At 43.2% G+C, this 13,346-nt stretch overlaps 1 protein-coding gene across 1 annotated transcript in view; it reads left to right on the top strand.

Annotated features, from left to right (window-relative positions):
- dnah7 (dynein, axonemal, heavy chain 7) overlaps positions 1-13,346 on the top strand; it is an 86,708-nt gene that overhangs the window by 47,601 nt on the left and 25,761 nt on the right. The window contains exons 46-48 of the mRNA XM_036540748.1: positions 3,005-3,168; positions 4,540-4,694; positions 6,380-6,570. Coding sequence (XP_036396641.1) covers positions 3,005-3,168; positions 4,540-4,694; positions 6,380-6,570 — 510 coding nt within the window. The remainder of the gene's footprint in view (positions 1-3,004; positions 3,169-4,539; positions 4,695-6,379; positions 6,571-13,346) is intronic.

A 13,346-nucleotide genomic window follows, 5' to 3' on the forward strand; every position in this document is an offset into this window, starting at 1 on the left:
TTTGTTTTAATTAGTGTGATTGCGAAGCAAGCACACTATTGTTACCCGATAGTTTTATTGGTGTGATTGCGAAGCAAACACACTGTTGTTATCCGATAGTTTTATTAGCGTGATTGCCATGCTTCGCAAGACTGTCTTGACCTGCATTCGTCTTTTTCTCGTTCACTCATCCCTCCATCCTGCCATTGACTTCAATTCATTTTTCAGTCTTTCCGCTCGGTCACCGTTCAGCCTACGGTCACAGTACCTCATATGCTGGCTCAGGTCATGCCACCCAACACTCATTGAAAGCCATACTGACCCGCACTCGTCCTTTACTCGTTTATTCATCCTTCCATCCTCCCATTCACTTCAGTGCATTTCTTAAAGTATTAACACTGATATGCTGCTTTGGGTCATGTGATCCAACACTCATCAAAAGTGGGTGTGTCCCTATCAACCATATTGTTTACCATAGCAACTGCCTAACAACACCCTAGCAACCACTTAGCAACACTTTGGCAACCACCCAGCAATGCCCAGCGACCATACTGTTTACCCCAGCAACCACTTAGCAACAGCCTGGCAATCACCCAGCAATGCCCTAGCAATACTCCAGCGACCATATTGTTTACCCTAGCAACCACCTAGCAACACCCTAGCAACCACCTAGCAACACTGTGGCAACCACCCAACAACATCCTACCAACCACCTAGCTACACCGTAGCAATATACCTTAGCAACCACCTAGTAATGCCCTGGAAACCACCTAGCAACACCCTAGCAACCACCTAGCAACACCCTAGCAACTACGTAGCAACCACTTCGCAACATCCTGGCAACCACCCAATAACGCTCTAGCAACCACCTAGCAACACCCTAGCAACCACCTTATACACCTTGGCAACCACCTAGCAGCAGCCTAGCAACCACCCAGTAATGCCCTGGCAACCACTTAGCAACACCCTAGTGACCACCTAGCAACACGCTATCAACCACTTAGCCACATCCTAGCGATTGTCTCATATAGCACGTTTTCGCTGCCGGGTTGCAATCACACACTGCATTTTCTTAAGGAAATGCACTTTTCTAGTTAAGCTTTGCGGTGTGAGAGGATACAGCAGTAGCGGATCACCCGATTCAAATCTGGTGCTATTACTCCACACTGCTGCCCTCATAAAACCAACCCTTGGCATTCTGGGAAGAGTCATCTTAAAGCTCTCTGATTGGCTCGTGGATTAGTGACTTTCCTGAAGTAGCAGTGAACTTCTGTTTGAAGAAACACTTGGTTGGAAAGCACACAAGGGTTCGTCAGATAAGCAAAGACAGCCTGCTTTATGATATGGCAGCGAGCATATTTCCCACCATCAGTAATATCTGAAGCTGAAGTGACACGGAGGGGGGTGAGCTGGATTATCTCTCTTTGCCACCACGAATTGCCCTCTGCACTCAGTTGCCACTGCTGGTCCTGACCGCTGATGAGCGATTGCTTTGATCTGACAGCGGGATGCCAGATATTTTAATATTTAACCACTTTTCATGAAGTTCAAAGTGATCTAGATTTGAGAGCTTGTCCTTTTCCTCTCTGAAGACGTTATTGGAACACACATGCTTCTTTCTGCATGTATTTTTAACAACAAAGGCACCCTCATGAAAAATGAATTAACTCAATGCGGGAAAGACAGCTGCGGGACTCTTGATTGGAGGATGTTGTATCATGCAGATAGCGCAGCGCTGCACAGGAAATGAGCCCAGTTCCCATCTTTGGTCTTGCGCTTGAAAAACACATGTCCATCATATCGTATGTGACAGGACGGATCACAGGCTAGGTCCTGACATGTCCTTTTGTAGTAGGTTACACCACCCAAAAAAAGAATTTGCAAGAAATTCCTTGAATGGTGCTTGAACAGTTAATAATTTCTTGCCTTAGAGAGGACCTTTCTAGGGACTGTGCTTGTGTTTGGAAATGCAAATTTTGTTGTCTGTGAGATGCGCATGTACCTAAAAGGTAACGGTACTGAACTAGATGCAAAACTGACTGATACATTTAATGTAATTTTTGGCATTCCCGTGGCAACAGTAGCCACAGTTTGTCGGGAACATTGCTGTTGTGCTTTCTAAATTGCACTCATAAATATATTATTATAGATTACTGTTCAATCCGTCTCAGTACATGATAAACGGAAGCAATTCCACTCCTGCGCGATTGCATTCGACTCCCAAATATCACTCTCCTAATAAAAAGCCCATTGTAATTTCACTATTTATTTTTCCAAATGTCTTTGTCCACCCAGAGCTGTGCTCACTGTTAGCTTTAGACAGGTACAAGGCGTACTTTTTTCTACTCTCAGAACAGTGTAGAATCCCCAGAAGACCTTTCAGTCTAAAAATTCAGGTCAGAATCATAGCAGTGAGGATGATATTAGTCTGAATTGGTGGAACTGTACCTTTTTTGCTGGAGCATAAAAAGCATAATATTGAATGTAACTGAGTACACACATGGGCAGCTCAGGGTAGGTCTTTGAGAATGTCGGAGCTCAGTGTTCACAACGCACAGTCTGCCTGTCCTACTACGCCACAACCCTGCCCCACACATTCTGTAACATCAGCACAGTGTGGCTCATTGGCTAAGGAATTGGGCTTGAACCCAGGTGGCTTTAGGTTGGATTCCCAGGTAGGGCACTACTGCTGTGCCTTTAAGCAAGTGAAGTAAAAAAACAATGTACATGTAATGTAATATGTAATTATGTGTTTTGTTTTGAAATGTAAGAATTGCAACATACATGTAAGTCATGTAAGTCACTCTGGATGCAAATGAATAAATATTTACAGTAATGAACACCAGCCAGCTTGAACACAACGTGGGTCTTTTCAAAGGGCAGTGCCACGGCTCTCCTCTTCGGGGGAGAGGAATTATCTTTATTAAGCTGGGGTTGAATTGTGGCTCCCTGCAGAGACACTAGGGTGTGTGTTTGAGCACCACAGGCACAGCCGCAGTAACACTCTTGTGGGGGCCTGTTTCAGAGCCAGACAGAGGAGTGGATTGAGCTGTGCAAGAGCCGGCAGATCCCCTGCTCTGAAAACATGTCCCTCATGAGCTCGCTGGGGGAGCCAGTGAAGATCCGTGCCTGGACCATCGCAGGCCTGCCATCCGACAGCTTCTCCATCGACAATGGCATCATCATCTCGTGAGTGCCCTGTCCACTCCCCCACCCCTCCAGCCCAAGTGACTGTCAGAGGCCCACTCCCCCAAACCCTGAACTTCATTGCTTGCATGCACACACACACAAAGTTATTTGTCACTGAAAGATTACACCAGTGACAGGCAGAATCCCAAATTTCTGGTTGTGAACATGAGTGACAATGCAGCTGCACATCACAAGTCACATGGACATCTTGCGTCTTGGCACTATGTCTACACTGTACGTGGTACTATGCGAAAAAGCAAGCCAGGTGTTTTTTAAGGCCACAAATTTTCTGGCACCTTATGACTTCAGTGAAGTTTTTATCTCCATGTTTACCCAGAAATGCAAAATCAGACAGATTTTGAGCAGAAATGAGCACCGGGCCTTTTTTAATTACTCCTCAGTGCAGCTAAAGCCCTTTGTGATAAAGCGATCGGTGCAGAAATTCAGTTTCTGAACAACCTCCATCCCCCAGGCATTAGTGAGGTTCTTTTGGAGCTCTAATTATGCCAGGGTTAATCTTCCTGAATGGGTCTCATATTTCGGCGGCACATCCCAGAATTTCGTGGAGATGTTTTTCTCTCTCCCCCACTCACCGGCCTGCCCAGAGGGCATAACAAGTTCACACAGAAAGTTTGTGGCACAGAAAATTTGGCGGGAAGAGATTACAACCTCTCGCTGATTGAGATGCTGTCAGCTCTGAGTCTTTAAGGATGCTGCAGCCTTTAATCACTGAAATCACTAGCTTTCCCTGGCATTAAGTACAGACATTATTAACCACCCCACAGAGTGTGCTTGCTACAGGCTAAGGACTAAAAACAAAGGTGGAAACGCTTGAAAGATGCCACGCTGTGTCAGCAACCTTCGCCACCAACCCCCCACCCCCCCGACCCCCCGCTGGTCCACGGTGTCTTAGAGTGGAGGTTCCCAAACCTGATCCAGGGGGCACACGGAGTGTGTAGCTTTGCAGCCCCACTGAGCTCTCAGTTAATTAGGTTTGAATGAGCCGCTCAGCTGAATAATGAGGTGAATCTGATATCACGTAACAAGCATCCATTATTTGTTACAGATATTTCATTGTTGAAAATGCATTTGTCCTTTTCTAAAGGACCAAGATATTTCTATTCATTTGAGTTCCTAAAGCAATGCAGAAAGCTATTTTATTGTACTCATGAAGAAATGATCAGTTATTGAGATAAATTGCAGAGCTGGCAAGTAATTGAACATCCAGCTTCATTGAGACAGCTGCACTCCATTTGAGAGGCAGATAGAAAGCTTTGTTGGCTAGATGGCTTTAAATAATAACAGCACAAATATACCTCCAGCAGGTCATTTCTTTCCAAAGAGAATTCAGAGCGTTCATTTTTTGTGCAGGAATGCGAGGAGGTGGCCCCTCATGATCGATCCCCAAGGCCAGGCCAACAAGTGGGTGAAGAACATGGAGAAGGCCAACAGCCTGCACATCATCAAGCTGAGTGATTCTGACTTTGTGCGCACGCTGGAGAACTGCATCCAGTTCGGCACTCCCGGTGAGTGCAGTACCACCTCCTTCCTGAAGGGGTCTCCCTCCGCCACAAGAACTCAGCCAGGTTGCCTTTCTTCAAGCAGGGCATAAAACCGCTGTTAAAAACAGGGAGGCGAGGACATAAGTATGCAGGCCCCACTCTGCCCTTGGGGAGCCAGGTTTGGTTAATGTCTTAACAGTATTTAGAAGAACATTTCAGAAGTAATTTGTCATGAAAGCTGCATAACCGAACCTCCAGGGAAAGCTTTTTTTATTACAAGGAACCAAAAGCACAAATAATGTGTATCGATGCTTTTATTTGTCTAAGCTTGTTTGCTGTCGTGCACTGGAAGGCTTCCTTTGTCAACAGATGTGGGTGTAAGGACGTGTTTTTGGGCAGCTTTGTGTTTTTAAATCCCCCCCGAGGACCTTGAGGCTCGGCCGCATAGCAGAGTCCTTTTAACTGCATTCCCCTCGGTTCCCAGCACAGCCACGTGGGTGCAAACATAGCTTCCTTCACAAAATAGCCACTGTTCAGCTCCATGTGAAGGTGCACCCATGCATGACTCTTTTTGGGCAGCCCATCCCCCCTCCGCCAATCGCAGTCCTGTTTTCTGCTTGTCCCGTCACCAGGTGAGGGTCCTGCGGCCTCTTGAAACCTGCACAGTACTGTGTTGATCGAGGGTGCCTGTGCACCCCTGTCGCAGCGTAGGTCAGCCACAGGTTTCTGCAATCGTTTTTCTTCTTGTCATATTACAACGTAGGACCAAATTAAAACCTACATTAATAAATAAACATGAGTATTAATACAGAATAAAAGGAGTATGTGTTATTATTATTATTATTATTATTATTATTATCATCAGTAACAGTATGACATTTTATACCAAGTCACATTAATACTCACTCAGATACAATGCTAAACATGAATGTCAATAACACATAGATACTAAGACAGCTCCTTCGGTTACAGTAATATGCATTGAGATTCACACTGTGCTTTCATGTTAAGGTAAACATCTTGTCACAGTTGAGCCTTCATTACTGGGGCTTTCTATCAGGGCCATCTTTGTAGATAGATGACAGATCTGCTGACACTAAGGGGGTAATCCACGCAAGCGTGCTGCAGCAAACACTAAGTCTCTGTTGATTGAATAAGATCAGTATCGATTGAATAACTCAGGTACTTAGGCATGTAGCTCCTCTTAATGGTTCAAAGGGAACATATCTTAGGCTTAGTGGATGGGAGGTGTGGGTGGACGTAGTTTCTGGTCAAGATTCCCACGGTCCTTGAAAATATTTTCATCATGAAAAGTCCAGGAAAATTACTCCTCGACAGCTCATGGAGCAAAATAATCAAGTTAATAAAAAGCTTATTATTATTTTTGGTTGCAGAAAAAATGTCCATCTTTCTTGCTGTTTCACAAGCTGGATGTTAATTAAAGTCTGTCAATGTGCTGATGCTGCACTGGCCTGTACTATAAGCTCGCTACGAAAAGCCATTTGTGATTACTTGGTATTTCCTGTCAAGAGCACCTGCAAGCGTGGCTGTGTGGACACAAAGGATTCTGACAGTAAACACTCTTTCCCCTGCACTTCCTCAGTGCAGTAATTGTTAAACATAAAACGCCTGTTAAACTAAACTAAAAAACGGTACAGTCAGTGAGAATGTGTGTGTAATCTGAGTGGGATCTGCCCCTCTCTCCACAGTCCTGCTGGAGAACGTCGGCGAAGAGCTGGACCCCATCCTGGAGCCACTGCTGCTGAAGCAGACCTTCAAACAGGGAGGTAGCATCTGCATCCGCCTGGGCGACTCCACCATTGAGTACGCACCCGACTTCCGCTTCTACATCACCACCAAGCTCCGCAACCCCCACTACCTGCCTGAGACCTCTGTAAAGGTAGGCCCCCACCTACTGAAACCTACTGCCTACAGAAACGCAATGTTCCCTAGGCGGACGCGTTTTAAGAAGGGACTGGGCTGTGATGTTTCAGAATGCCCAGAGTCTCTGTATACTGAACAAAGATGCAAACTCCTCACCCATTGTTTTTTGGGGGGGGGGGGGGGGGGGGGTTGGGGGTCAGTCGGGTGACCAACAACAGCAGAAGAACAGCAGAAACACTTGTTTACCTTCTCTGCGAACTGCATTTTTTTCGCATCAGCATTCTGTGAAGACCTGCCCCTATTCTGCCTCTGATTGGCTTTGACCCTGATATTCTTACCCTAACCATCTCACTCCTAACCAACGAAGGCAACAAGTACTAGCCAATCAGAGAAGGTAAAATAAAAAACAAAAAGGCCTGTGCTTTCCATTCGGAAGGCAGGTGACTTATAATGGTGTTCAAAACGATTCTTTTTAGTGATTCAGTTCCTTTCGTTCAGTACAATAAAATGATTCGAATCTTTGACTCACTGATTCGTTCATTTCCATATCCGGTCAGGCAGCATACACAAATCTGTAAATAGTTTTATTGCATTTTAAAAATTACCCTACATTGTTCCAAACATCATGTCCATTATTAGCCTGCTCTGTGGCAAAACAGCATGTGTGAAACCAAATGGCAATGAAATTAAATTGGAATTAAAGTATATTTGGCAACGATTCTCAAGTTCTGTCTACAACTTAGACTATCTCTTAATTAGTTAATATGCATGGACTTTACAAATGATTATATTCTTCTGAATATAAGTCACGTAGCAATTTTTATATAATTGTGTTTAATGCAGCTAGCTAGCTAGCTAGGTACAACTTGGACATCAGTGGTCCTGAAGTTCCCTTTAACCCACTAGGTAGCCAGCTAGCTAGCTTGCCTTGTTAACGGCACACAGCTGACATTGAAAACTTGCCTTGTTTTATTTAGCATTAATTATAAAAACAGCAGTAACAATGCAATATTTTACTAAGGTTAGATGAGTGCGTTGTTGGTAAGCTTATGCAACTAAAATCTGTTTGAACTAATCGTGACATGACTTTGTCAGTGTCAAAGTAAAGGATTACATACGAACATTTGTCATTGAAAACTGCTGTGCAACATGACAGTGAAAGCATTCATGGTATCTTGTTATTGAGATTCATTTTTCAGTCCTCCCAACTGAACCATTTCATTAGATGATAGGCACACAGAGAGGGCCGTTAAAAATTTTATGGATTTTTTGACGGTCCACCAGCCCACTGATATGGCGGCCCACCGGGATTTGTCCTGGTATGCCTGATGGCCAGTACACCGCTGCTGTAGTCACCACTCAAATCGTAATGTGACAGTGAAGGCATGTCACTGCCCCCGCTATCTGTCACACATATGGTAGTTCATTAAATGCACCAAACAAACACATGGGGTCTCCCACACACACACACACACACACACACACATACACACAACCTAACGTAACTGTGTAATAAAGTCTTAAAGGAAGAACATTAATCACAAAGAAAAGCTAACGACAAAAACAAAAAGAGTCATGGGAACACACACTTCCTTAGCAGCAGTGGCTAACTATCAACCGCTACAATATATTATGTAGTCTAAGCATCATAATTAAAATGATCCACAAAACCACTGTAGTTTACTGAACTATTCAACTGTGATTCAGGTCAGTAGAGGGCATTTCACGCTGCACTCTTTGGAGTCATACGGAACCATTGTACTGAGAACATTTCGGGGCATTTCAGGTCTCATCGTCAACATAGTCAGAGAATCTTTCGAGTCTGAAGGCACCGTTGTACTGAGAACTTTTCTACAGTACATCAGGTCAGTAGGGGGAGTTTAGAGTCTTCGTAGTCACTGGATCTTTTGAGTCTGAAGGAACCGTTGTACTGAGAACTTGTCAACAGTACATCACGTCATTCAGTACACAATACACAGTGGGGGCGTTTTGAGTCTTCCAGAGTCAGTCATGTGCTGTAGTCACCATGGTCAGCACAGTCACTGAGTCTCTGTGCCAAGATGGCCAGTGGGAGGTGCTTCGAGTGTTTTAGCATTTCAGCCATTGGCTAGTTGTCCTCATGAACGTACTGCTGATACAGTTATGTGATAGGCTGCTTCATGGACAGACCGTATAGCTAATATCCACTGGAGGGAGAGTTATAGCTGCTATGCCAGCTAATCAGCACGCATGTTTGCAAAGAGGGAGGAACGAATCTTTTAGACTAGCGATTCAGTACACCTCAAAGATTCATTCAAAAAGATTTGTTCGTTCACGTACTGCACATCATCATAGTGACTTGGTAGTCACTGCCTTCATAGGCAGCACCTTAACCTGTAAGGTATCTCAGAAGGCAGCGGTATAAATTGTGTTTGGAATGCCCTTTGAAGTTTGAAAGCCTCACACGAGACTTATATTTACTCCCACATCACCGTCTTCATCAAAGAAGTGCAGTATTGACAGTATGTGTTCACACTAAGCTTCACAGGCACCAAACAAAATTACATTTTAAAATAATTGAAAGGATAGAACCCTAAATGATAATATTGCCTATTATAATATTAATATATTATTCAATGGCGTATTCTCCCACTCATTTTTTGGTAGGAGAATCATTACTAGTAGGCTACATCATTAATGCAGGCTAGCTGCGGAAGAAACCGCTAACCTTGGTGACTGTGGAGTCTAGCTTGCCAAACTTTTCTACCTGAGCCACCCAGCTACGACGAAACGTTTTGCCCTACAATGTTTAATAAAATTTGGCAGAATTACTACTTAGCTAGCTAGCTACACAATAAACAAATCAGACGTGCCACAGAACCACTGTGCATGTGAGCTAGCTTGCTATTTGCATCATCAGATGATTTACAGTTTGTTAATTTATATTACAGCTTAATTTATTATTTACAGGTCATTCGTTTCTATTATTTTTGTTTTTGTTTCTATTTGGGGAAACCTCGTATTACACTACATTTCCTGTATCCCACAGTATATGTGCAAACCCAGTATTTTATACAGGCAAACTCTATAGGTTGACCCCTATGAGTTAGCTAGCCAGTTTGCTTTTATGACTGGGTTGACAACCTAGCTATGTTTATGGCTTATTTATGGAAGCCCGTTTCCGCCACTTAAAAGAAAAAAAAAACAGATCACAACTCGTTATTTAGAGATATCATCTCGTTATTTACAGATAGTATGCAGGGCCGGCCCAAGTCTTTATGGGGCCCTAAGCAGAATTTGATTTGGGGCCCCCCACCGTCTCTGCGCTGCCAATACTGTTGAATATTGTCGATGCTTGATCATTCGCACACCTACTGTCAATCTAACACATTATCAATTTTATTAGTTGTAGCTGTGTTGCTTACATCATACCAATGTCAGCCTGGCATGTTTTTACACTTGTGAGGGCCCTCTGGTGGCCACAGGGGCCCTAAGCAGGTGCTTAGGTCGCTTAAAAGTCGGGCTGGCCCTGATATTAGGCTGTGTTCACACGTAGCGCCTTTTTTTGATGAAAAATGCTGGCAAGAGCATTTTTTTCAAGTTAAAAAAACGCCGGCAGCGTTTTTTTTTTCCAAAAAGCAGTTGAGAGCATCTTTTGTTGCCATAACAACAGTAGCATGTACAGTAGCATGTTGTTAGCGATGTAGCTGGCTATACATTGTTGCAGAGCTAACTTTAGGTAATAGGCTAGTTTTGCTAACGACAAGCAGTAAACACAAACGCTTCCCAGAAACTCCTATGATCTGTCCAATTTGACTCTAAACGGCATCTTTATAATGAATGTTATGATACCGTTTAACTGTCATGGTGTGCAGTTCACTGTGCTCAGAAACTAGCTAGCACAATTGACTTCTCCACCGCTAACTTCTTCATCTCCGCCTGTGATTGGTCAGCTGTCAAAAAAGCGCTTGACGTAGGGTGTTTTTTTCTGAGAAGTTGAACTTTTTTCAACTAAAAAAAAACGTCCTGAGCTGCAGAAAAAAAATGCCCTGAGCTGCAGAAAAAAAACGCCCTGAGCTGCAGAAAAAGACGCCGGTGACGGCTTTAAAAAAAACGCTCAGGATGTTTTTGAAAACACGGTCTACTCCATAGGAATATAATGTAAAACAGACGCTGACAGCTTCAAAAAAGACGCTACGTGTGAACACAGCCTTACGTCGTTATTTAGAGATACTATCTTGAAATATTGAGATAGTATGTCGTTATTTATGAATTATGTATGTTTTTTTTTTTCTTTTAAGCGGCGGAAACAGGCTTCTATACTTATTTGAGGAAAAATATAGCTTAAGTCATAAAAATATTGCCAAGAAACAAATGGTTAAGACATGTTTGAACTTTTATAAACTAACTCTTCTGCCTCTCTGCTTCGGCTGTCCACCATGTTTTTTAAAAATTTCATGGAATGTTTGTTAGACTAAGGGATTTATGGGATTGCCTTCTCTGTGAAGGATACATGCGACGCTGCCCACAAATATAGCCAAAATAAGGTATCTTAAAAGGCAGCTACCTTAAGCCGACCACACACCAGCACCGACATGAGTGCGGCGCACTCCGCTGCTGAGGTTCGATTATTTCGTTTCCATTGTTTTCTGTTACTACCCCGCACACCAGCGCCAAACTCTTCGCTACCGCCGTGTCAGTTATGATTCAGTTCTATTTTGTCAGTGCCGTAATAGAAAACAATTCCTTCCGCTTGGGACAGCCTTGATGTCAGGAGAGTGAATATGCTGCCTTAAAATTATATAATATATATTATTTATTTTATTTATTATTATTTTTATTTATTTTATTTTTATCCTTTTTATGAATTTTACCAATTACATGTCTGTGGAAGAGTGAATAAAGAAGCAGATTTCCAGCATACTTTTTTTCTTGTTGTCTTCTTGTTTTTGTCTTGTTAATGTATTCAGCTCCCACATCTACTCATTCCTTTTATATGTTTTATGCAGGGTTGTTTTACCCCATAATGGCTGTTAGAATTAGTTTACAGGCAGCTGCAAATATACTTGTGGTAACTAGAAATGAGCATGTAAAGCGAATATCTTTCAACATTTTCTCCCGGGGGAGCATGCCCCCCGACCCCCCTAGTTGTGGCAGCTTTTCTCTATCCACACACTGTTCTCACCTTTTTTACCCCTTACCTGTCTGCACCCCTGACTGAAGGATGAAAACTCAGGGAATAGTGTTTTGTTGAACATATTGGGACAAAAACGGCCTCCGGTGGACGAAATGAAGGATAGCATTGCTGTGCTGGCAACCATCTCATTAAGATAAGGACTAAGTGCCCTAGCACAGAGTGGCTGCTTAGGACATGCTTTGCAACCTCCTGGGTTTATTAATAACCCCTGTGCTTGCACCCAGTATGAGTTAATGCTCTTATTCAGTTAAAGCTCATTGAGATGCTGTGAAGAGTTCTGAATATAACAAGACCACATTAACAGCTAACTAGGAATATCATTATTACTGGCTGTCTAGCTTTGATAAAATATATGTGGGATATTACATCTATATTAATATTACAATATTAACTTGCTAAACATCCTATTCTGCAAACCTGTACAGATGGGGGAAAAGTTGACTTTACTGCAAATCGCTTGGGGTAAGTGCTATAAACGAATAGCTTGATCCTGCATGGTCTACCTGTCATGTTGTTAATGTGGCTGTTGCCTCCAAGGATATGGGACTGAACACATGTTTAAAGGTTAGTTTATTCCCAAATATACCTGCCTGCTTTTAAAGCTGCAATTAATCAGTACAGACAGAGTATAGCCTTTTTACTAATTGCATCCCTAATCAAACGCATAAAGGTCAAATTAGATGAATTGCTTTAAATGCTTTTTTTGTCAAAGTGGACTTTTATGCGCTCTGACTCCTTAGTAACTGCCTGTCAATCATTTCCCGGCTTCTGGTGAATTACAAATGGAGCACTGAACTTAACACCCTATTCGCAATCTTGATTTGACACTCACAGAAGTGACGGCAGGCTCATTTCGAAAGCAACACTTATTTTTGTCTGGCATGTTTTGCATACTGTATAGACATTGCTTACTCAGGTGAGTGCGGGACTCAACATTTCATGACTGAACATGAATTGGTCACATCAGTGTTTCAGATTCATGGTGAAGCGATGTATAAGTTTGATGGGTAATCGTTAGCCTTTCATTCAAATGCCATCCTTAAAAGTAGGCCTAACCCCTCCCCACCCCCACCCCCGTTCTGCCACTTGTCAGGCTCTTATTTGTGCCCTTTTGTTTGCTGTCATTGGGGGAATTACAGATGTTTACAGCCTAAGTAGAGCTGTACATCTGCTTCTGTCAGGAGCACGTGGTTTTAATGAAGTGGCTGCACTTATCCTCGCATCCCTGCATTCACCCACACCATCTGTGAGCTCCTTCAAACTCTATACGTGCCATTTCCTTAAAGCAGCAAGTGCGGGGAACTGCTAAACACTCAAAGCGCAGTCTACTCGCTCTCAGATTATAGCAGGTGCGATTAAACCAAGAGCCCTAAAGTTTTAAACCTGCAACGTGGGCGGGTTGGCAGGCTACAACAGTGCATTTCCAACATGCATTACGCTTCAAACAATTACTGCTGTTCATAGTCCCCAGGTAGAGGAGATTTGGCTCATTTACATGAGTACTTAAGGCTTCCTTTTCTCATAGCGTTCCCATCTTGATAGGAGTGCATTAAGAATCCTGCTGCACTGGGAACATGATCATTCTTTTCAGGTCAGCGCTTCCCCATCCAGCCAAT

This window comes from Megalops cyprinoides, chromosome 11 (assembly GCF_013368585.1).
Source record: "Megalops cyprinoides isolate fMegCyp1 chromosome 11, fMegCyp1.pri, whole genome shotgun sequence".
In the NCBI taxonomy this organism is placed as follows: domain Eukaryota; kingdom Metazoa; phylum Chordata; class Actinopteri; order Elopiformes; family Megalopidae; genus Megalops; species Megalops cyprinoides.